The following is a 25210-nucleotide window of genomic DNA, read 5'->3' as shown; positions in this document are numbered from 1 at the left end:
GTGTAAAATGAGAGGGGCCTTTAAACACACTGTCTCTGTCTGAAAAAATTGTAATATCGCCTAACAACTTTGTCTCTTTCTACATGTTAGTGGGGACTCTTTGTAAAGAGCTTTGAGCTGTTTAATGGATGTTGCACAATATAAAAGCTCAAGTTGTTTTTGGTTTTTTTTTTGTTTCTTATTTTAATAAAAAAAAATTAGATGCCACAGTAAATATCAAAGGTAACATAAAAAATTTTTAAACAAGAAAATTTAGGTCAACATTGTGTTCAACTAGTCTTCAGAAAACATGGAATTAACTTTGTGACGATGTGTTGAGCATATCCGAGAGTAACAAAAAGCATAGAGAAAAATAAAAATTTTTTTTTTAAAAAAAAGGATTTCCTTTAGAGGCAATGGGCCCCTGGGGCTGGGTTTATCCCGTTTAAATTGTGTAAAAGGACAACAATTTTTGGGTGCTACCCTAGTTACTGCAAAGTACTTTCCACCAAAATTAAAAGCGCCAGCTAACAAATCATTTATTGGATGGGGTGGGGGGGGGTTTTTAAAAAACTCAACTTTGCCCCGAAATCTTGATTCCCATCACGCTAAAACCCCGAGCCCCAAAGTACAATTAACAAGAACAAAAATACACCAATTCTTATACAGATAACCCCAAATTTTTCTTATTATCATAAAAAAAACTAGTCAATTTTTAGGGGAAATTTAAAAATTAACTGTGGGCTGTTTGTTACTCTGGGTGATAGGAAAAGCACTTAAGGGGGGTATGGGCTTGGGTTCAAGGTCGCGGCTGATTTCGGGGCCCAAAAATATATTTTAAATTTTTAAGGTCAGGATAAACCCCCAAACAGAAAAAAAGGGTTTAAAATATTGTTTTAAAAGGCATATAATGATGGAGTTGGTTAGTTATACGGGAAAAAATAGCCCTTTAACCCAAAATTAAGGGGGTTTTTTGGCACCAGGGCCCCAAAAAAATGTCATTTTGGGGGTCCTATGACCCGGGAAAAAGACATATTTTGAAATCAAGATTTCTAAAAGGGAGATTTAAAGATAAGTCAATGAAATTTTGTACATTTTAAAGAAAAATCATAAAAGTAACACTGGTACTAAAATATTTAATATAAAAAAATTTACTTTTGTTTTTAAGGAAATTTTCCCCCTCCAAAAAATGTTTTGGGACAAAAAATTTTAAGAAAAAAATTTTTTTTTAAAAAAAATAAAAAATTTTCCTTCTTTAAAAAATTTTTTTTAAGTTTATTTAAAAAGGGGAAATGATGTAAAAGGGGGCCCCAGCTTTTGTATTCCAAATTTCATAGAGAATTTTTTTTTTTTTTGGGGGAAATTATTTAGCGGGGGCCCCCAAAAACCCGGGAAAAAAATTTTACTTTTCAAAAAACGATGAAAAAGCAATAACAATGACTGTGAAAAAAAATGAAAAACCACCCACCAAAAGTAAATTAGTAGGCCCCCCAAAAAAAGGGGACTTATCTTCTTTTTTTCTTTTTTTTTTGGGAAAATGGTTTTCCCCCCCCCCTTTTCCCCTTTTTGGGGGGTTTTTTAACCCCCCTTTTTCCGCAGATTTGTTTTCCTACGTAAAAAAAAACCCCCAAACCGTTTTTTTAAAATTTCCCCCTATATCAAAGTCTAACTTCCAAAAAAAACATCAACCCTTTCCCTTTTTCCCCCCAAAAATTAATACAATAGTTGCATCACAAAAAAAAAATTTTTTCTTTTTTTCCCCTTTTCCCAAACAAATATTATTTTGGACATTATCCCAACAATTTTTGGGTATTTTTCTTTTGCTTTCTGTTTTTCCCCGAAAAAGTTTTTGGTCAACAACTCTCCCCTGACAAATCCTCAAAAACACTTTTGTTTCCCCCCATACAAAACGGGGCAACCTTTTTTTATCCGTCCATTACCCCCAATCAAACCACCACTTTTAAAACCCCTTTCCATTGCGTTTGTTTTTGCCTTTTTCCCCATATTGCCTTCTTCATCTTCTCCAAGTCCCCAACTTTCTTCCTGATTGCACCCCCCTAATGACCCTGTTCCTCTTCACCGCACTTTTTTTTAATTTTCCACCCCAAAACCCTCCCCCTTTAATTTTGCCATCAAATTAACCCCTTTAAAATTTACCTTAAAACCGGCTGATCTTGCCCCAAAAATCTTTTTTCCCCTTTTTTTTTGCACATTTCCACAACACTCCCTTTTTTTAAAAAGCCAACATCCTCAAAAATAGGGGGTCAGTTGGGCTTCTTTCTTGAATTTTTTTGGGGTCCCCATCCCAAGGAAACCCTTTTTTTTTTTTAAAAGGGGCCTTTCCTCCGCCCCCCTTAAAAAATTTTTACCTTTTCCCCTGGTTCCTACCCCCTGCTGCCCCATTTTAGTTTTTTTTAAAATCCCCCTTTTATGCCCTCTTTAAACCCCTTTTTTCCCAAATCCTCCCGTTTCCATGCCCCCCAAAATTTTCCCCAAAAAATCACAAGATTCGTAAAATTTCTTCCTTATCAATCCCCTTTTGGGGCCCGGGCCCCCTTTTTACTCACTGACAAACAAGTCGCTTACCTTTTTTACTTGAAAACCCCCCCTCCCTGATAAAACCCCTCAAAAGGGGCACTTTCCCCCCCATCTCCCCCCCCCGCGGGGTCTCAACCCCCCTGCCGCTCTCTTCATACCCCCCTTTTGGGCCCCCGATGCTGACGCAGCCCTTTTTCTTTTCTCTAAAAATGCAAGATTTTTTTAAAAGGGAAAAAGGGGGGGGGGCATTTTTCCCTTTAACCTAAAAACCCCCCTCCCCCCTTTTTTTTCAGACACCCAACCCCCTACATAGCTGCCTAAACCTAGATTAACTTTTTTAGTTTGCCCCAAAAATCTGTCCCCTTTTTTTTTACAAAACGCACAACCACCGTCATTTTTACTGTTTTTTCCCGTCAATTTTCAAAAAAAAAAAAATTCTCTCCTCCCAGCTTTATATAAACACATTTTGGGCGGGGTAACCTCGGGGTGCGGAAAACAATAATTTTCCCCTTTTAAAAAAATCTGTACCCCTCAAAACCCCCTAATTATTTTTTCATCACCTATTTTTTCCCCTCCTCCTCCCCCCCTTAAAAAAAACATTCAGAAAAATTTCATGAATGATGCTGTTTACTTTCTAAAAATTTTTTATTTCCCCATCTTTCCCTTTTTTTTTTACATCTAACTTTTTCATCTTCAATGCCCTCCGCCTTTTTCCCAAATGTTTTAAAAAATCTTTGTCATCATCAAAACCCCCCTTTTAAAATCCCCCCCCGGGGCCCTTTTCTTTCGTGTCCCCATTGCCATAAAAATTTCCCCCTTCTTGGGGGCGTATTTATTTGCTTTGGATTTTTTTCCTTCCATAATGAAAAATAAAAAAAATTTTTTCAATAAAATACCAAAAAATAATATAAAGGGTTTTAAAACATGTGTGTTTTCCCCCGAAAGAAAGAAAATAAAAATAACTCGCTTTTTTTTTTATTTTTTTACCCCCGGGAAATAAAAAAGGGGGGGTTTTGGGTAAAAAGAAAGAAAACGTTCGATTGACTGATATTTTTCTTTTTTAATAAAAAATTTTTTTGAGATTTAGCCCCTGAAATTTTTTCTTATAAAATCTTTTTTTTCTCTCGGGGGTTTGAAAGATGGAAGTAGCCAAAAAATTTTTCATTTTTTTGGGGAAAAAAAAATGTAAAATTGGCAAATTAGAAGTGGAAATAATTTTTTTCCCAAAAAATTTTAAACTTAGAAACCCCGGGGGCAACAAAAAAAAAACCCCTACAAATTTAAAAAAAATTTAAAAAAAAAAAATTTTTTTAAAAAATTTTTTTTTCGATGTTTTTACACATAAAAAAATGCAGAAAAGGTTAAATTTTATTTTTAGAAAAAAAAAAAAAAATTTCCCCTTTAAAATTTTTTTTTTTTTTTGGGGGGGTTCGGGGGGGTTTAAAACCTAAAACCTTTAAAATTTTAAACGATTTAAAAAAAAAACAACTTAGTTTTTTTTTTACGTTTTAAAAAAAATTTAATACTGAAAAATGACAAAAAATTTTAAAAAATTTTGGGAAATGTATTTTTGATTAAGACCTGAAGGCTCTACTAAAATGTAGTTAAAAAGGATCCAGTCAATAGCTTACGGGCATAGAAAACAAGAGGTCCCAGAGAAAACAACTTTTCTGTCCACATTTTTTTTGGGTGGAAACAAAACCCGTGGACCCCCACCTTTTTTTTCCCCACCTGTTCCTTTGTTCTGGCCTCTTCCTGTGCCCCCCCGGGCCCAAATTAAAACCCCCCACTGTTTTCCCAAAACCGGGTATTCCCCTTTCCCCCAAAAAAAATTCAAAAAATTTTAAAAAAAAACCCCAAATGACAACTTTTTTGGGGGGCCCTTTACATCGAAACGGGGGAAAAAAAAAAAAAAAGGGGCCCCCTGAAAAAATTTTTCTCTTTACATTTAAAATTTTTTAAAAAATCAACACATAAAGACATGAATTTAAAATTTTTTGAAAAGGGGGGGAAAATTTTAAAAAATTACAAAAAAAAGATTTATGAAAAAAGGGGACTTAGATTTTTTTTTTAAAAATTTCTAATCTATGCAATGTTTATCCCCCTTTTAATAAAAATTTTAGCATCTCAATTATCAAACTCCCTACAAGACACATTCGATCAATTAATTTAAATAACAAAATTTTAAAAACAAGGGGGAAAAAAAAAACCCCCTTTAAAATGACAGGGGTTTTTTCCCACTTGGGGCCGATATTTCCAATTGAGCAGAAAAAAAAAAGGGCCCCCAAAATTAGTTATTTGTTTTTGGGGCATGACAGGGGGGAAAAGCGGGGGCCCCTCAAAAAAAATTTTTTCAAAAACTAAATAAGTAAAATTTTTTAAAAATGCAAATAAAAATTTATTTATTTCCCTTTTCCCAAACCCAAAACAGCTTCCTGAGCTATTTCAAACGGGGGTTTTCCCCTTTGGGGGAGATAAAAAATATTTGAAAAAAAACGTGAGTCCCCCCAAAAAAGGGGGCCCCCACAACTTTTCTTCATTCTTTGTTCCCCTTCAATGAGGGGCCCCCCCTTTTTTGGGAACTTTCCCCTTTCCCCCCCCCCTAGATAGAAAAATTTTTAAAAAAATCTTTTTTTTTGGGCCAGCCAACTTTTTTTAAGGAATAAAAAATCCCAAAAATGAACAAGAAATTGAATGCATTTTTTTTTAAAAACTCAAAAATAAAAATGAGAAGAATCAAAACTTCGGGTTCCCAACAATTCAAGAAAAAAATTAAGTTTTTCACAAAATAAAAGAGTAAAATTTGAAAAAGGGGTTAAAATTTTAGAATGTAAACTTCATTCATCTCACTCCCTCGTTAAAATTTTTGGGGAATAAAAAATTTTTCCCCCCAATTTTTTTTTGGGGAAAAAATCAGAAGTTTAAAAAAGAAACTTAAAACAAAATTATGAAGAAAAAGAAAAAAAAACCCCCAAAACCCAAAACAAACAACTATCTTAAAAAAAAACCCCCGGGAAGCAAAGAAAATTTTTTTAAAAAAATTTTTGAGAAACAGAATAAAACAACTTTTTACATTAAAACATTGAATTTAATTTTATGAAAAAAATAGACAAATGAGAGAAAAAATACCATTCCCCCAAAAAGGGGAAAAAAAAAAACAGACAAAAAATTTTTTGGGGTTTTTTTTTTTTTTTTTTTTTTTTTTAAAATAATCCCTTACTCTCCCAAAAAAATTTCCCCCCAAAAAAAAAAACCACGATCCCCCGGGGGGTCGTGACAAACGCCCCCCCTTTTTTTTTTAAACCCATTTTGCGGTAAAAAAATTTTTCCCGATTAAAAAGTTGAAAAATATTATTTTTTTTTAAAGAATGATTTTCAAAATTTTAAAAAATTTTTTTACAATTTTTTTTAAAAAAATTTTAAAAAAAAAAAAATTTCGAAATAACGAGAGATACGAAAGCTATTTTTTTTAAAAACCCCCCTTTTCCGGGGTTTCCCCTTTTTTCCCCCCTTTTTTTTCGGGAAATCCCCTTTTTTCAACTCCAATCCCAATTTATCAAATTTAAATTATTTAAAAAATTTTTACCAAAAGGAAAAAAACCAAAAAGTCCCAAATTTATGACCCCTTTTAAAAGGGGGAAGTGATTGGGGGGGGGGATGATGAAGAAATTGAGTCCCAAAAATCCCCCAAAATTCGAAACCCCCCCTACTCGCCAAATATGGGATTGGGCGTGTGAACGCCCATTTTAAAAAAATTTTTTTAAATTTTTTTCAAAGTAACATAAAAACCCCCCACATAATGCCCATTTATATGTATATTTTATTTAATTAAATTATCTTTTTCATTAATATAGTACAAAAAGTTTGTTTTTTTTTTGGGTTTTTAAAAAATTTTTTTTATGAGTGCTTGGGGTTTTACTAGGCGAGGAAGTGTTTTTTTTTTTGAAAAGTAAACAAAAAAAGGTCAGAAGACGGGTTTTTTTTGGCCATTGAAAGAGATATTGAAATGATTTTATTTCCCCCTTTTTTTTTGTCGACAGTTTGTTAAAAAAAAAATATTGTTTTTTTTTTCTTTTTTTCTAGCGAATTCTTTTCCTTTTTAGGGCTTTGGGGGAAAAAAATGGGAGACAGGAAAATTTTCCCACTTCCCCCGATGAAACTACACTTTCCAAAAACCCAAAATTTCTTCTTTTCAAAAAAAGGTTTTTGGGGAAAAAGGAAAACCCCCTATTTAGTTTTTTTTTATAGAGTTTTTTATTTTTTTTTTTACTGTTTTGTTTTTTTATGGGATTATTTTGTATTATTTTTTTATAAATTTTTTTTTTGGGGCCCCCCCGGGGAAAAAAATTTTTTATTTGTTTTTTTTACTTACTCACCCCCATGCAAGAAATATTTTCCAAACAAAAAGGGGATTTAAAAAAGGGAGGGGGGGGGGGGGGGGGGGGGGGGGGGGGGGGGGGGTAAAAAATTTTTATATTTTTAAATTTTTTTTATTTGTAATTAATTGGGTTTTTTCCTTTTTTAATTATTTTTTTTATTTTCCCTTTTTTTTTAAAATATTCTTTTTATTTTTTAATTTTTTTTTATTAAAATTTTTTTCTTCAAAAGGGGGTTTGGATCATTATGAAATCCCTGGCCCCCAAAAAAAAGCCAAGAAAAAAAAGTGTGGGTGGGGTCCCCCCAACAAAAATTCCACCTTTTCCCCTGAGCGAGGGCCCCCCTCCACGCCTGCCCCCCAAACGGTGCCCCCCCTTTAAAAACACCGAAAATTTTTTTAAACCTTTAGATTTTTTTAGTTTTTTTTTTTACTCAAGAACTGTTGTCTTTTTTTGTGAGTGGACGAATGATTAGCAGTAAGTGTGTGGATTCGAAAAGAGTGAAAATTTGTAAAGCTAGTTTATGGGGAAAATTTATTGTAAAAGGGAAAAAATTTTTTTCCCCTTTTTCAGTTTTTTAATGTTAAGGGATGGTTAAAAAAGGGAAGGTATGTTTTTAAGTATATGAAGGCAACCAAACAAAGGGGGGAATGAAATTGTGGGTTTTGGGGAGATTAAAAGACAGGGTATACACACAATTTGATGTTTTTTGGGTAAGTAGGGGGTAATACAACAAATGGTTTAGTTTATGTGGTTATGCAGTTGCTTTTTTTTGGCTTGTTAAAATCAAGGATATCATTTATATGTGGATAATTTTTTTACTAGTTGTTTCAAACTTTTTAAAGATTTGGTTGTGAAAAATGTGAGAGCTTGTGGGACAATAATGTTAAATCGAAAAGGATTTTCCAGTTAGTCTAAAGAAGTTAGAGAAGGGGGAAAAAAGGGGTTAAAGGGGGGAGTTTAGATGGCTAGGGAGGGGTGATATTTTGCTTTACCCAGTGGGAAAGATAATAAGACAGTTTCATTTATTTTCTAATACATGATGCAAATAAGGGGAAGTAGTACAAGTAGGAGTAAAGATAATGGGGTTTTCAGAAAATTAGAAGTTGCACAGCCTGAATTAGTTAAGATTTACAATAGAATATGAATGGGTAGATTTGTCTGATCAACTTATTGGGAAATATAATAGTCTTAGAAAAACCACACAAGTGGTGGAAAAGTTTATTTTTTCATTTATTGACATTGCTAGGGTTAATAGTTATATTCTGTTCAAAGAATATAGAGCTAGGCATAGTGATATTGAAGAATTACAGAGACCAAAACAGTATAATCAGTTAGATTTTACTCTGGAGTTAGCCAGGCAGTTAGGCGGGATAGATGATCTAGAGGGTCCACCACTTGCTTTAAATACAAATTTGTAATTGTAAATGTAAAAGTAAATCTAAAGCAATATGCAGGAATAGTGATAATAATGATATAGATGAAGAAATTAAGTTAATCCATCCAATTTTACCAGATGCTTCTTCAAATTCAAGGGGTGATTGTAGGTTATGCTTAGATAGGGGGAAGTACAGAAAACTAGCATTAGGTGTTTATATGTTAAAAAATGGTTTTGTTTACAGCCGATAGAAAATGTATGTTGTGGTATCATACAGTTCTTGAGTAAATTATTTGATTTATTATTGTATTTTAAAATGCTCTTTGTTTTTTAAATGTTAAATTGTCTGTATATTTTTATTTTATTTTGTTAAGGTACTGTTACTGTGAAAATTAAATATTTTCGCACTCTGCGAATAATCATTCGTTTTCGCTCTTTGCGGAAAAAAAATACTATTCGCTCTCTGCGAATACATTACATATATAAATAATTATAATGTATTACTGAAGTCCTTTATTATGTTTATCCATTGTATTATCAATTGTATCTGTAGAAGGAACTTGTGTATTTTTTTGGTGTGTATAGTTCAGTACTTTGCACTAAACAAGTGGACACACAAGTGAATTTAAAATAATTATATAATTTTACTTTTGTAATGGAATTATTACCCCAAAACCTTTTCACCATGTTGAAATGTCTTCTTGTATCATGTGTTTAGGTCTGTTGACCAAGATATATCCATAAATATGCCAAAGAAAATGCTGACATAAGCAATTTAGAGACATTTTTGTGAACATGTAAAAATTTAAATTGGATTTATGCCCCTTGTTTGAGTAAATGTGTGGATACATTTGAGACCCACAGATGTCAATTTATGCATTACATACTTGAGTTTTGCATAAAAGTGTAAGACATGATGTATTTTTAGAAAATAAACTTGTTTTGATCATAATTTTGAACAGTTATTTTTTTCCTTCTTGGCATTTGCAGAAAATGCAGTTTTTACTTGAAAATTTGAGACCCTACCTTGACACATAAATCATATTTGTGTCCAGGAAAGTGCCTTGAAATTATAAAAAACTTTAAGAATGTGAAACTAAAACATCTGACGAGCAAATTGATATATAACATGCCAGCATTAGCGCACAGTGAGTGAGTTCAGGGTATCCTAATGTACCTGCACCCCCTCCATTTACAATTTTTGCTCAAAACAGTGGAACGTTTGAGAGTTAAGGGTTACATTGGTCAAAAGACCTTTAAATACCCCGGGTTTTGTGGATTTTTTGGCGAACAGTTGGCAGCCCTGCAATTATCAAATGTGAAATTGGAATAAAAAAGGTCATCTAATACAGCAACTAAAAAAAAAATAAATAAAAATAATATTAAAAGGCAACAACAACAAAAACAAAAACAAAACAAAAAACCGTTAAGGTACTCTTTGTAAGAGTAATGTGATCCACTTAACTACAACCACAGCCCTTATTCACTAATTATATATTTTTTAGTGGGATTTGCAACAAGATTAGTAGACCAATGTTCATTGCAACGGTAAACAGAACTATATACAAAACTTTTACTTATTTGCCATATTAACAGCCAAATTGTAGGCCCGTACAAATTTTTGTAACAACTACACTAAAGTAAAGCCTTATTTTCACTAATTTGGTCTGAGATTTGAAACAACATTTTGAAACCAATAACTACAGCAACATTAAATTAAGCTAAATACAAATCTTTTAATATTTATTTACCATTTCAACAGCCAAATTGTAGACCCGTACAAAATCTTTCTCCAGTGGAATCTCATCAATGCGGAATGTCACCCCATGAAAGCTAAGTTGACGAGCTATATACATACCACGCAACTTGGCATCCATTGCCACCAGTTCCATGGCTCCAACTCCTCTGTGTAAAAAAAAACATACAAAAGGGCTATATTTCTAATAGTAAATTTAGCGCACAAAAGATTCACAATAACCTGCAAGATATAAGGTGACTGTTTTGCAATAGAATAGAATATCAATCAAATTTATACAGACTCGATGGTAAAATATACATAATTTTCAATTTATCTACCTAAAAATCTAAATGTGGAAGTAGACACCTGAATCTTATTGTAAAAAAACAAATATATATATATATATATATATATATATATTATTAATATATATATATATATATTATATATATATATTAATATATATATTATATATATATAAGTATCAATCCACTATTAAGGTGACCACTGTGAAATGCACCAATTGGAGGACCAAGCATATGTCTTGTTCAAATTGATTAAACTGTTCAATCTTTGTTCAAATGAGTATAGTTTGATTCCCTACAATGATTTATGAACACAATTCTGATGCTTGATGATCACAATGGTATATAGAAAATTACTCGGTCCCCCTAATGTTTTACTAAGTGTTTCTGTAGCTTTAAGGAGACATTTGGTAAAAACATGTTTTTAGGGAGACCACATTAAAAAACCCTTTTAGGGAGCCCAGTATATGTTTATATATGTGTATACCTAAGAGTGCATTTTCAAGTGAGCTACCACCAAATTGTCTAAATAAGTAAGTCCTTAAGATTAAGAGCTTCATGGCCATAGTGTCGAAGCTTATCCCCGTCCAGTGTGCGTAGAGTGAAGTGGCCGAGCAACGCATTTACTAACTCCTGGGAAGGTCCATCCCTCAGAAGGGGCGCTCAGGGAAATAACCTGGGACTCAAACACGGCAAAAAATATTCCCAGTTGCTCCGTGCGCCATTGTTTTTGCAGTCCCCGACCCCTTTAGAAACCTGACGACCCAGGTTAAGATCAGAGATAGAAGGGACCAGGCAGAGGAGTTTATTTGTTGTTGTTGTATACCACTGAATGGACTTGGTTTGTTTTGTTTTGTTTTTAAGGGTTTTACGGCGCTTGCAACACATTAAGGTCATATCAGCGCCAGTAAAAAGGAAGAAAATGGGATAGTAAAAAGTTCTGGAACTACAATTAGAGCACCCAAGAAAAAGTAAGGCAAGGGGATTTGTTTCAAATAGGAAACAGTAGATTCCAAGAGCCCACTATCAAAGTACTTAGTTTGAGATCACCTAAACGTCTCATTCAGACACAAGCACAGGTCGCAACAAAGAGGGATACACTCAAATGTTTACAAAGCATAAATAATATGTAAACAAAACAATAAAGAGCATAACAGACAGATGATTTACAAGGGAAAAATATAATCTCCCAAAACTCGAACTATACATTTGACTGTTTCCCTCCCAGCCAGGTCCTGGACAAAACCAAGTAATCCCAATCCCGAGACAAAGACAGAAAACAAGTTGGAAAACAGACATAGGGGGATAGAAGACGCAACGAGTACGTCCCTGCCATTATGGGAAGTCGGGAACCCCACCCAGTGAATGGAGTTGGATGGATAGGACAGCAGATTGATGGACACAATGAACGGCTTCAATCAACATCTCATTCACTTTAACTTGCCACAATGCTTGCTTTGGTTTCGTGGTAGACAGTTCGTCTGACGCCCGAGTTGCCAGGGTTCGAATCTATATTTGTGGCGATGCAGAGTCATTGTAAAAGTCTCATTTACAGTCTCACTTGTGTTAATTGGAGTACGTTACTGAATTGTAACAACGTTGTTCTGTTCGTGTCCATATAAATGTACTACCAGCTGCACGTTGAGCTCATTGTGGGTTTTATGATACATCAAGCTCGTGTAAAATTACATTTACATTTGACCGAAAAAATGATACATAACGATAGAAGTCTACAAATCATATTGCAGGTTTATTTCAGTTCACAAAGCCATCACAAACATTCATCCACTGTATCACATAAGTCTTTGGTCACCAAATAAAAGCATGAAGTTTGCTATGTGTACAGTGCAACATAAAAGGATAGAAACAGTTTTACTGATAAAACCCTCAAATGATAACAAACCAATATGTTGTTGCTGGTAAGTTGCTTAATTGCATTTGTTAAAAAGCATAAACTGTGAAGCAAAAGTGTTGAAAATCGTTTGAATAAGTTTAATGCAAAAAAAATAATTCTTAAGCACTTTATGCCGTTCTAAGCTGTCGTTGCTGCATTTTTTTTCATTATTAATTATTATTATTCTGATTAAGGATGAGGGGATAAAGAAAGAATGAAATTAAATGCACAGAGGTGTCATTTCTTGACAGTCGACCTCTAAAGATTGCAACTCTTAAAACTTATCATAAAAAGAATAGTGAAATTTTACATTAGGTATCTAGAAAATGCTGAACATAAAGCTACATTGGCCAATTAAGTTAGGGTTAGTAGAAAGACTTTTATTCTGCCATATTGATTCTTTCAGATAGTTCTACATAGCTGCCAACTTTTCAAAAATAAAATAAGGAACGCTCATTTGCCCGGGATGAGGGGACGATGTGTGCCGAAGCCCCCCCCCCCCCCCCCCCCCCCCCCCTTCATCGAATCGCAACATATAAAAGTCAGCCTTTTTAATTACTATTACTAACACTAACAAGTTTGAGATGACAGAGGCTAGTCCAAATGTTGCTCAATTATCGGGTTTAGTACCAGCACATTTGAATCGTTAAAATGACACTTTCCACAATGATTGTTGTTTTTTTTTAAGGGTTTTACGGCGCTTGCAACACATTTAGGTTATATCAGCGCCAGTAAAAAGGAAGAAAATTGGATAGTAAAAAGTTCTAGAATTACAGTTGAAGCATCCAAGAGAAAGTAAGACATAGGGGAACTGGGAACAAATAGGGATCAGATGTAGATTCCAAGAGCGTATCACCAATGTACTAAGTTTGAGATCACCTATAAGTCTTATCCGGACACAAGAACAAAATCCAACAAAGAGGAACACACTCAAATGCTTACATTATACATTAAAAAATAACAAATATAGTAATAATACATAACAGAGAGATGATTTACAAGGAAAAAAATATCATCTCCCAAAACAATAAATATGCATTTGACTGCTTCCCTCCCAGCTAGGACTCCGGCGAGGGCCAGGAAAAAAAACAAGTAATCTCATTCCAAGACAAAGACTGAAAGCATGTTGGAAAACAGATATAAGGGGATAGAAGACACAGTGTGTACCTCCCTGCCCGCTATGGGAGCTTTCCACAATGAGATCAAAATTCAGAACGGACAATATAAAGAAAGAATTCAACTGCCTCAACTTTGATAAGGACCAATACACAAGAAGCACGATTGTAAAATAAATGAAATAACTTAAGATGGTTAGAAATGCATAACTACCAACCTGGTACATCACTTGAGAGGGCGTTTTGGGGTAAAAATTAGGTGAGTTCAGATAAAAAGTAGACGATTGCATATATGTTTTCTTTCATGCAACATAATGGTCTTTAAGTAGTATACTATAATAGTAGTTATAGTAAAATGCACCTCTAAATATTAGAGAATTCCTACTTCTTTACTTTGACAAGATAAACACACCTAAAAATGGAGTATACTTATTTTTCTTGAACCTAAACCGTTACAAAAGCTTGCTTGAAAAAAAAAAATTAAAATCAGATGAAGATGTTTTTAAAGGGATTAAATTTATATATTTCATAAATTAATAAAGGGAAAATAATCATTGTCATCTTTAATCAATATAAGCAATTGATTTTCTTATTGAATACCTTCCAATCAAAAAGGTGGATTTAATTTTATTCTTAATTAAAATAATATTTGTAACAAATAGTGAAAGTATCAATACTGTCTTAGAATATTCAAAGTATATCGAGGCTAACATCCATATCCTATGCAAATCTCCAATACATTATGAAAGGTTTGAGTAAAATACAGGCGTCATATAAACGAATGGAACTTTTTTAATTGTTGAAAATCATTTATGTTAGAGGCATAATTCAAATTAAAGAGCTACACAAATGGAGATTATGCTCTCACTGGACACCAATAATAATGATAATAATAATAACAACAATAGTAGTAGTAGTAATAGTAATAATAATGGATCAATAATAATAATTCATTAGGCTCACATGGCTTTTTTACCACAAATTAGTCAAAAATTACAAAATACGGATTTTGAACTAAAAATAAGCACTTACGGACTCAGGAAGTCAAATACGGAACAAATCCGTTTTTAACAGAACGGTTGGCAGCTATGGTTCTACAAGCATTTGTCTCTCAAGCTGAGCAAATGAATGTTCATATAATATAAAAAAGGATATTGCAATGATGAACAGATTGTACTATATAAAGATAAAACGTTTTTGTAAACCCCCAAAATATGTCAATAACACTATACAATACTGAATGTAATACAAATCAAATTCATGATTGTCATTACACCGATTGAAACGCTCTTTCCCTTCTATATTTATTTCTTTCATTAAAATCTTTGTCTTCACCAAACTAATTAGTGTACCTTCAGGGATTCCTTTTTGTGAAAATACCCTGTGGTGTTTTAAGAACAGAATAATTTCAGACTTTCTAGGTAATGATCCCCTTGAACCATGTGCTGAAACATCTTCGACAAAGTTTTTAAAATATGACTTGACTCTATCTGTATCCTCATCTGACCATGACATGTATCTCCGATTTTTGCTTGAATTCCTCTTGGGTTCAGTTTGTTTTGAAGAACACGTAAGCTGATTTGGCACTCCTGCTTCACCATCAAATATTTCTTCTTGATTTGCAGCTGTTACTATGGATGTTCCAAAATTTGCATTTGAGTCTCTATTCACTACAGAGTCATTTGTTTCAATGTTACAATTTCCTTCCCAGTGACCGATGCTGAGTTATCAATTTGACCCAAAAAATGACCAACTTCTGTTATTTCTCGTATTGCAAGTGGACACTGATAAATGTTTTGATTGATTGATTCACTGTGTCCCATATGTCGATAGAAGACATCTCTCTCGTGTTGTGGGACATCAAGTAAGGCAAATAATGTCGAAGCTCGGTGCCTGAATTTATCAGCTATTAACAACTGGGGTTTCTCTAAATCCTTTACTAAGGAAGTGACATATTTGATGGCAATGTAACCACTTACATGATCTTTGGATATTCCTGTATTTGGAAAAAGAAATGGGTTGTCTGAAATATCAACAGCTTTACGCTCCTGTGCAAGTTTCCTTAAAGGCTGAATTGTGTCATTGGGTATCAACACAGGGACCAACATCTTGCTTCCCTTTCCAGACTGATAGGCCAGCTTATACTTCTCAAGTAACGCTTTTTCCAGAGGATCAGTGACATGTTGTACAAGCTGGGGATCAACCCATACACCTGAATCTGCATCATTCCAGTCTTTTAACAACATCCTTGCGGGTTCTCCGCCTCTCCTCGCATTAAACATTGTAAGCCTAGCTACGATGACATTGCGAAGCCTAACAAACATATGTGAATCAAATAATTGATAATCATCCTCACAAATACGGACCATCTCTTCAGTAATAAATTGCCGTAGCTTCTTTATATCATTCTCTAATGGCATCTCTTTGGGTTTTCTCAAATTTGTTCTCTTTGCTTCACATTGAACTCTGGCTGTAAAAAAAATACTATCCCAATTATAATCCAGGACAGCTTTGAACAAATCTATCTCTGCGGATTCTTCCATTTTGTTTTGCATTATATATTCCCCTTTTAAGAAATTAATTAACTTTTTCAATATAAATCCAATTGAAAGCTTCAAGCCTGCTTTCAATGTCCCATCCTCTTTCAAAGTCATTTCAGAAATGGTTTGCGATATTTCATTAAAGTTACAACGCTTCACCACGTCCTCTCCAGAGAAGAAGGTTGATTCGTTCTCTTCCTAGTTTTTAAAATCAAATTTCCTAAGATGCGTAAATCACTCATTATAACTTTTCTCTCCTTCTTTGAACTTTTACTCCACAATTTTGTTCCTAACAATACTATAGCTTTGTCTGATCGACACAAATTTCCCACTTCATCATTCCGAAATTTGTCAAGAATATTCTCCTTTATTTCTTTACTTGCATTGGGAGCCACGGGATAAAATTTTACAACCCCAGTACACAGAGCATGCTCAGTACTACATTTCTTTTTGTGTTCATAAACCCTTCGTCCAGAGTAAAACCCCTTACAGCCAGCACACATAACAACTTCATGTGACCCTTGTGCTCTCTCACGCATAACTATTGAATTGTTTCTAGTGTTTGAATAAAAAATGCCCTTTTTCTTGAGATAATCCATTGTTCTATCCCTTTCCTTTACAGGCTGTTTCATGGCCTCTGTAACTTCTGTCTCATCTTTGTGTTTCCTCATCAAATGCCTTGAGAGTTTTGTTTGCAACTGTCCACAGTATGGACAGGGTCTCCTTGGCTTTTTGTATTTCTCTGGAAAAAAAAGAAGAAAATAAAGCACATCATGCTATGAACTATGAAAATAAACAATAGACAGATCATATGCACATCAGCTACATGACAGCGATAGAGAGGAATAGCATTCCAAATATTTAAGGCCTGGACAAGTAACTGTCATAATTCCTTCTTGTTATATACTTTTCTACCATCTATTCCTTTGGAAGAGGTATGTTAGATTTGTGGAGACCTCTGCCACATAACAAATCCAGTGAAAAGACGCCATATTTTTGTTTTGAAATAGAAATAAATAGATCAATCCACCCACTTCACTGGGTTCAGGGTTCCCTCTTCATTATAATCAAAATATGAACATAAATCGGAATAGTAACACATTGAAGTCTCATCTGAATACATAGATTGTCCTTTGTTGTTTCAGCGAAAAAATCAGACAGAATGTCAAAAGAATTTTAGGTTTTTCCCCAACCACCCCTTGGAGGTATCAGTATCAGCGGAATGGTAAGCGTCATGTTTTTTACGTTGAGCAACAAAATTTACTCCAAATGCTTCACTCGACCCAGGCGGAAAAGCAATCAAGAATAGACCCAAGTCCTATCCAAAGACTAACATTTCATTTAAGTTTATTGTAGGCCCTTGGCCAATCGACAAAATTCAATTCACATAAATTATTTACAACAATCAGAAATTAATTATATCAATAATAGTAATAGAATGCAATGAAGGCAATATCATATAATATAATAATAATAATAATAATAATAATAATAATAATAATAATAATAATAATAATAATATAATAATAATAATAATAATAACAGTAGCGGCTATAAGTAACAATTAATATAGTAACAAAAGTAATAATAGACTATAGTTCATAGTCATAACAATGACTTTCTTTGTCATTGAGGGAGTGAGAAAACATCACCGGCTGGCAGAACAAACAGCCGACATCAATCAAACGTCCTCCAGACCGGTTGAGCATCGGCTTCATTAATTCCTTAAAGACTTCCCCCCAACTGCCTGAACGATGCTGATGCCCAGACAACTTAATCCTGATTTATATTTTGTGGGAATGAAATATGACATGTATATGCCGGAAATATTTCAATAACAAACACACTGTTCAGATAGAAAATATTTGAGTCTTGCCTTTGTTAATTGACACAGGTAAGTTAGGAAAATAAATGCTAGTAAAAACGATCAGCAAGTTCGTGAACACTGCTTCTCAACTCGAACATATGTTTTCATCAAATCTACACACATCATGTTGTGAGCTGAATTTTAATGATCTCAGTTGTCATTGAAAGGAACCCAAGAATTTTAGAATAAAGAAAAATATTGAACCTGGAAGTCAAAAGGGTTTGTAGCACAGCAGACATTATCAAAGTATAATTTTAGTACCGACAAATTAAAAAGAAAATGTGCTTTTCTTTAAATGCTCCAATCATCATATACTGTTTAGGTTGCAAGATTAATAAAAATGTTATCTACTCTGATTCTCGTTAAGTTTCCAGCTGGTCTGTGAAAAAAAGCCTTAAGCATCATAGAAATACAAAGAAACAGTTTTAATATATAGATGGGTTGTAACAAAAAAAACATTTTAACACTTACAATACAAGCAATTTAAGTCTATTACAGACAAAAAAAAACCCCAATAAAATAAACATGAACATTTTTATGGCTGGTTTCACTGATATCACTCACACATTGGGGTTTCAGATTCTAAGATGTCCACCCTATCAAATTTGGATTTGTGCTTGTTATGTAAATGGTAGCGTATTTTGCGACGCAGCACTGCCAAAACAGAAAAAAAATGCAATAACACAAATGCAGCACCATGGAGGGGGTGGAAGTTTTCTTTTAAAAGGAATGGGTAAATTAAAATTGATCCCACAAATATCAAAGGAGAAGAATGACAAAAAAATGACTCACCATTGCACGTAACACGTTGGTTTGCAAGTGTATAGCATTCGGGTTGAACCTGGGTCCCAGACTGGCAACGAGGTTCAGTCTGTGATAGTTGTGGATGAGGCTCTGACTGAGTTGGGGGAATGAGCACTAGGTTCCAGAGACAATGATGTACTCAGCATTGGGTACCTCACAGAGTACGTAGAGGAATCAGACTCGGAGTCAGCAACAAAATCGGGACCCTGTATATTTTGTGGAAAAGATGACAGATCAATCAATTTATTCATGTTGACAATAAACATGAAGAGCCATTGTTTAATAATCCAACTAAACAATTAGCTGGTTAATAATGCAAGTATAATAAAAAAGAGTTGAGAAAGGCAGACATATTGTCTAAGTATTTAATATGTTCAACTGTGCTTGGATAAATATAGATACACCAACCAGGGTTTCAGTAAACCGTTTTTAACCAACTCTTTAAATCCTACACCAGGACCAACAACTACAAAACAATTTTTTATATCACTACGATTCTGGACATATAAACGGTTGTCATTGCAACAATATGAACTTCCTAACCTTGCAACTGCAATATAGTTAACAAAAAAGTTGATAAACATTACGATGCAAGAGAATTTGGACAAAATGCGAGATCAAAAGTATAATCCCAACAGAAGCTATTTTAATTTTTCCTGGAAACGCATCATTTTCACATTTTGTCAAATAAAAAAACAAACGACTTCAAATGTGAATGGCTCATCAATGAATATCACTTCAAAATATAACGAGGAAGGTTTAAAATAGTGTTATTGTTGGCGAAGTCCACTGCAAAGAAAAATTTTTAACAACAAAAAACTAGGAGATCTCACTGGTGTAAAACAGTGTTGTCCTTGTCCTGAAATATTGTATTGCGCCTAACAGACTGCAGGTCTCATCTTTTGTGGCAAATGTGTTTTGTCCACCACAAAATATGTGATGTGAAGCATTTTGAGCATGGTGCCAACTGTGGATAAACGCTATACAAATGTTATGATTTTATTTTAATGTACATACTTACCACAAATGAATCATGTGATATGGAACTTTGTTCTGCATCACTTTCAGGCTCTGAGTTGGAGTCTATATAGAAAATAAAAACAACAAAAAAAAAGCTGAAGACCATCATGTGCAAGTTTTTCTCTAAACTCTTAAACAAAAAATCATGCCATCTTATGCTTTAAAAGGATTTTTTAAAAATTATTTACCTTATGACTATTGTCCTTTGGAAAAAAAAGAAAATTAAGTCCGAAACCTTCTGGCTATTTTCTTTTAAATTTCAAGAACGTCAGAGTTGGCAAGGGAGGACGGAAATATAATTCCAGAAACCAATCTGTCTATAATCATATCCATATGATAGTTTTTCGTTCAAGATTCAGGTACAGTCCACTTAGGATAATCGCAATACCTTGGGATCATCGAAAATGTTGGGATTAACCGAAATTCAGTTTCCTGTCCACTATTTCAACATTTTACACATTTATTGTCAACTCAAACCAGTAAATAATATTCTTAGTCAACCACATATAGAGCAATTTGATTGAAACAAAAACCATATGGCAGCCCCGTGTAGATTTGTCAACCAAAAGCAGCTATGAAGCAAGCCGATATCTTATTCAGATTGGAAGAAGTTTCAATCTTTTTTCTCAACAATTCAACATTTGTCAGAGTTAAAGAGATTAGCCTTAATGAGAGACAATAAGCTCTCACCAAACTCATTGGTCACAATGCACAGTTGTTAATCCTAAAACAAAGGATATCGCTCAGTCTCTCTTTATAACTGTCATTTATAACCTGTTGTCAAGATTATGACCAGCCCCACCCTCTTCTATTTAATGGCCACCGATGACGTCACAAACCCATACTGCAGAGCCCCGCCCTCTTTCGACTCTAACAGAGTGGTGACACACTACTGTAGCATTAAATCCTGCTCACTCTCGATTCTTCAACCTGTCACGATTTCATCCATGATGAAATTTAATCATGATATACTGTTTGATTTCTTGAATTTACCACTTTTTAAAAAACCGAAGTTTGTTGCAATTAACCAGTGACTTTTATATAGAATTATTTCCATTGCTTAGGAAATATTGTGATTAACCGAAAGTTGCGATTAAATGAGTTGCAATTATCCGGAGTGGACTGTAATAGTATTACACATCATGACTCAAAAAAAAAAAAAAAAAGCAAACTATGTGTACCTAAATGTTATTCATTTCCTCATCAAATTACATTCTTACCATTAACATCATAGATCACATCAAAAGGGTTGTCTGGATTGACAGCAAGACATTTTTCAGGATTTTTAAAGCTCAAATCTCTCTGATCTGAAGTTACAAAAGAAATAGCATATTCTCAACATTAAACTATGATTTTGTGATGGCTGTGATATGGCATACTGTATGCATAAAGCAAGATGCAAAGACAGGTTTAAGTTTAAATTATTTTATATTCTTTTCAAAAATCCATTCTAGTTTTGCCAAAATAAAATAAACACGAGAAGTGTTGAGTTGGATAGCGCTAAAACTAAAAGTAGTAGTGGTGTATAGTAGTAGTATTAGTAATAAACGACAGATCTTACTCACTAGTGTGAATCTACAGTCTACAGAAGTTCCCGAATTATCTGACTCCACTTCCAAATGACTGACTGACAAGTGACAATCATCAATCGGTGTGTGATGTCTACCCTATTGAAAATCTTAAATCAACTGTGATGTAATAAGAATGGCCAATAACTTACCATTATAATTATCTCGGTGTCTCTTCAATGATGCCTCCAGCATCAATTTACCCCACGATGCCATAGACGTCTAGTTTGGAACTCAGCAAGTGACGAAAAAATACTTGCGGCTATAGAGAGGACGTCCGTCGGCCACTCTCTTTGTAAGTCAGTAGTCAGTGGTTATCAGATATCCTTGGTTCTTGAAAAATATAGAAACACAGCGGTTCATTTAAAAAGACTCTTTTGTAGATCAAGTTATAATGTTAGGTATTGCACTTTAAAATCTCTTCAGACATAGAACGGGTCAACTTGACGTCTAGACCAAATCATTTCGAAGATCGATATGGCAACAGCAACGCCTGGAATGGAGGATTTAAATGCGGCATCTGACGATTCTACTGCTATGACAGAAGATGCTCCATTTCACGACGTCGAGATGGCTTCAACTGGCATCAGGCATCAACATGCTACTCAATAATGGGTTTGATGAAGCGTTTGACTAAGAACTAAAGGCCGAGCTGATAACTGATAACCACCTACTACCGACTTGCGAGTGAGTGAGTGCCGAGTGCCTCTTTATGCGCGAAATTGACTAAACATACGTTTCACGAAAAAAAGAGTTACTATGTTTGCTTGTCTCTTGTCACCAAGATAAGAATCCGGACCAAGATTCGATAAATCTGTTTCTAAAAATAGATTATAATTCGTATATCTTGTTCATTCCTCAGTTCATCAACTTTCACACAATTTTATATTAGGTTTTCATTACTATAAAAATCCATATAATGCTCTAGAATTTTAGAGAAAATTTCGGAAAGATATATTGCCTCACTATTGAAATATATCGATGAAAACACTGGTACCCCTATTGTACTTTTTTCAGGCGGTCACCTTATTGACCAACGTGAAAATTTAGGCATAACTCTTCTTACTGTGGTGTTTAACAAATAACTTCAATACTATGATTTACAATTATATATCCTTGACGGTTGGGTTGACAACCTTAAACTAAAAATAGAAAAGTGAATGTGCTAGAGGTCAAATCAATAGGGGGACCGGATTTTGGTCTCCCTATTGGTAAAGTACTGTAAAATGAACTAATAGGGGTACCAAAAGTCTCCCTATCCGGTATTAATACATATATATATATATATATATATATATATATATATATATATATATATATGAGCCAAGGTCAAAAGGTGCCAATTTTTTTTCTCAAAATAAAAGTGACATAATAGTCCATTCATGATTCTATATGGGTAGCAAAAACCCTGTACTTCATGAATCAAAGGCCCTTTAGATAACTTTAAGGTCTAACGCAGCATAATATCGTCAACAATACCTATAGGTTGCTGGTGTCACCTGTGGCCGGTGACACCAAAATGAGACAAAAAATCAATAATCAAAAGGTTTTTGTTGAGTATCAAACTTTATTTAGTAAGTTATAGACAAAAAGACACAATCAACAACAATCATAGTACAATAATATTACCAACTATTGAAGAAAATGTTGCTTTTTGGTGTCATCGGTCACAAGCAACATAGAATGCAAATATATTATTTCATAAAAATGTATGTACATTAACAACAACAACAATATTGCTTATGTTTATTACCAGCAATGTTCAGAAACTTTTGGAATAAAATGTTCGGAAATAATGTGACCAAAGCATATCTTATTTAGCGACATTGTGTCACTTGTGACATTAGACCGATGACACCATTACTTATGTCACAAGCAATACCAAATTGCAATTTCGACAATTTATCATTAATTTCAGTCAAACCAGTGTAATAACACAGTTAAATATGGAATTTAATAATATTCAGAAACCAAAGACTTCAAAAATAGAAATTTACATGGAAATTAGAGCATCTGAATGTGACTTGTGACATAAGGCCGGTGACACCATTACTTATGTCACAAGCAACACCATATCACACTTTCGTCCATTATATATCATTATTTTCAGTCAAAAAAGCACAATAACCTACTCTAAAATGAAATTCAATAATATTTTAAGAAACTAAATACTTTCAAATTGGAAATATACTTAGAAATTAGTAATACCATTGTTGCTATTACTTTGGTCAAAATCGGCACTAGAACGCAATTTTGCCTCAATAAAACAAGAATAGCAACTGAACACATGTAATATAGCCTGTTAAAATGTAATCAATGACATTTCAAGCTTTGAAGAACATGAAAACAGAAATACATTAGACATTGCAAACTTAAGTGTCACCTGTGACATTTTAACCAATGACACCAATGGTCACAAAAAGTACCAGAAGTCACACAAACACTAGATAAATATCAGCCATGGTAATGAATTCATGTAACCATACGGTGACGTCCGCCCTACTGCTCAAATCTGCTAGTTTGTAGTAATTAAGTGTGTTAATAGTAAATCAAATCAAATTTCTTGACAACCCTTCTTTTATCTGGATTAGTCAAAAGCTTGAGTTTTGTCTTTTTCTTGATTGATACAACCCTGAAACATAAAAAGTTAGAATTACAAGGAAATAGTTGTGTCAAAATCACAGTCTTATGTGAGATGTCATAATATCATATTTGTAAGTAGAATAACAGCTGAAAACATACTTTTTGGTGGCACTTTGTAATATCCAATATCAAGTGTTGCTTGTGACAATGTAAAATAGCGATGACATCAAAGTTCAACTTACCTTTTCTGCCTGGAGCCACGCTGGAAAGGCAAATGAAAGTGCTGCACTTCAAAGACTGGTAAGAAGGGTGGATCAAAATTGCGAATCGCCATTTAACGAAACAAACTTCCACATGTTCACGCATGCCGTGTTGCTTGTGACAAATGACACCAAAACCAATAAACCTCAATACCGGTAAAACGGTATACATTTACTCCAAGATTTGAGTTCAGATAGTAAATCTATGCTTTTTTCTCATAATAAAACATTTTATAAACATTAAACATGAGCTTTAAAGTTTCTTGTCGAGTCTTAGTATTGTGCTGTGTTTGATGACACCAAAGGTCACAAGCAACACCAACTTTTTAAGAAGTCTATATGAAACTTAAACAGATATGTAATATACTGCAATTGCGTTCAAAAGTAAATTTTGACTTTATACTATTAGTCAAATTTCAATCACGTGAGCTAAAACATCACATTTAATTTCTACATGATTTCTAAAAAGGTGATGCGTTGACCTCGTTTTAAGCACATGCCAAACAGCATTCAAATTTCACTTTCAAGTTGTTTATTTCATATTCTGTTGAACAGAGTATGTTGAGCTATCTCATTTTATCTCTTCTTCATATTATCAATTGATTACAAGCATTAACCCAATGAAAACAGCCCATAATTAAGTAAAAATCAAATTTTCTTAACACTGGTATCAGGCGGGCACCTTTTGACCTTGGCTCATATATATATATATATATATATATATATATTATATATATATATATATATATATATATATATATATATATATATAAACAAAATAAGCAACCAGATTAAGGGTTAAAAATAAAGTTCTTCCATATTATTTGTAACTCTTGGTGACTCACCTCCTTTCCACAGCCTGAATAAATTCATTGAAATCTTTGAATGGCGTCCCTTCACCCCACAATCCAAGTCTAGTCATGTAAGCCATGTTCTTAGGTTCAGAGGCACCTGTGGCAGATGCATAAACAACCCGAGCTTTGGGAAGACGGTTCTGAAGCTCAAGAACAGTTTGACCTGTTTTGGTTGGCTTACTTGAGCCAGTGGGACACAAGTTTTTAGCTTTATGGCATTCATCAAATACAATCTGAGATCCAGAATTAAGAAGAGATTAACAAGGGTGTTTTCAAACTCAATAATTTAAAAAATAAAAAATAAAAATTTAAAAATTTAACTTGAGTCAAAGATACTAAATACATGTTTTTAATTATGATTTAAATGATTATATTTTTAAAACTATGGCTA

General features: G+C 33.7%; 1 protein-coding gene across 4 annotated transcripts in view; it reads right to left on the bottom strand.

Annotated features, from left to right (window-relative positions):
• LOC144968841 (protein strawberry notch homolog 1-like) overlaps positions 1-25210 on the bottom strand; it is a 66570-nt gene that overhangs the window by 25440 nt on the left and 15920 nt on the right. For all 4 annotated transcript variants that reach the window (XM_078907581.1, XM_078907584.1, XM_078907585.1 and 1 more), the window contains exons 13-14: positions 24811-25052; positions 10023-10176 (exon numbers count right to left, since the gene is read on the bottom strand). In XM_078907581.1, the coding sequence (XP_078763707.1) occupies positions 10023-10176; positions 24811-25052 (396 nt within the window). The remainder of the gene's footprint in view (positions 1-10022; positions 10177-24810; positions 25053-25210) is intronic.

Source organism: Berghia stephanieae, chromosome 3 (assembly GCF_034508935.2).
Source record: "Berghia stephanieae isolate SIO BIC M18660-M18661 chromosome 3, UCSD_Bste_1.3, whole genome shotgun sequence".
Taxonomy (NCBI): domain Eukaryota; kingdom Metazoa; phylum Mollusca; class Gastropoda; order Nudibranchia; family Aeolidiidae; genus Berghia; species Berghia stephanieae.
The sequence above is the reverse complement of the archived record's forward strand: the minus strand, read 5'-3'. Positions and strand labels throughout refer to the sequence as shown.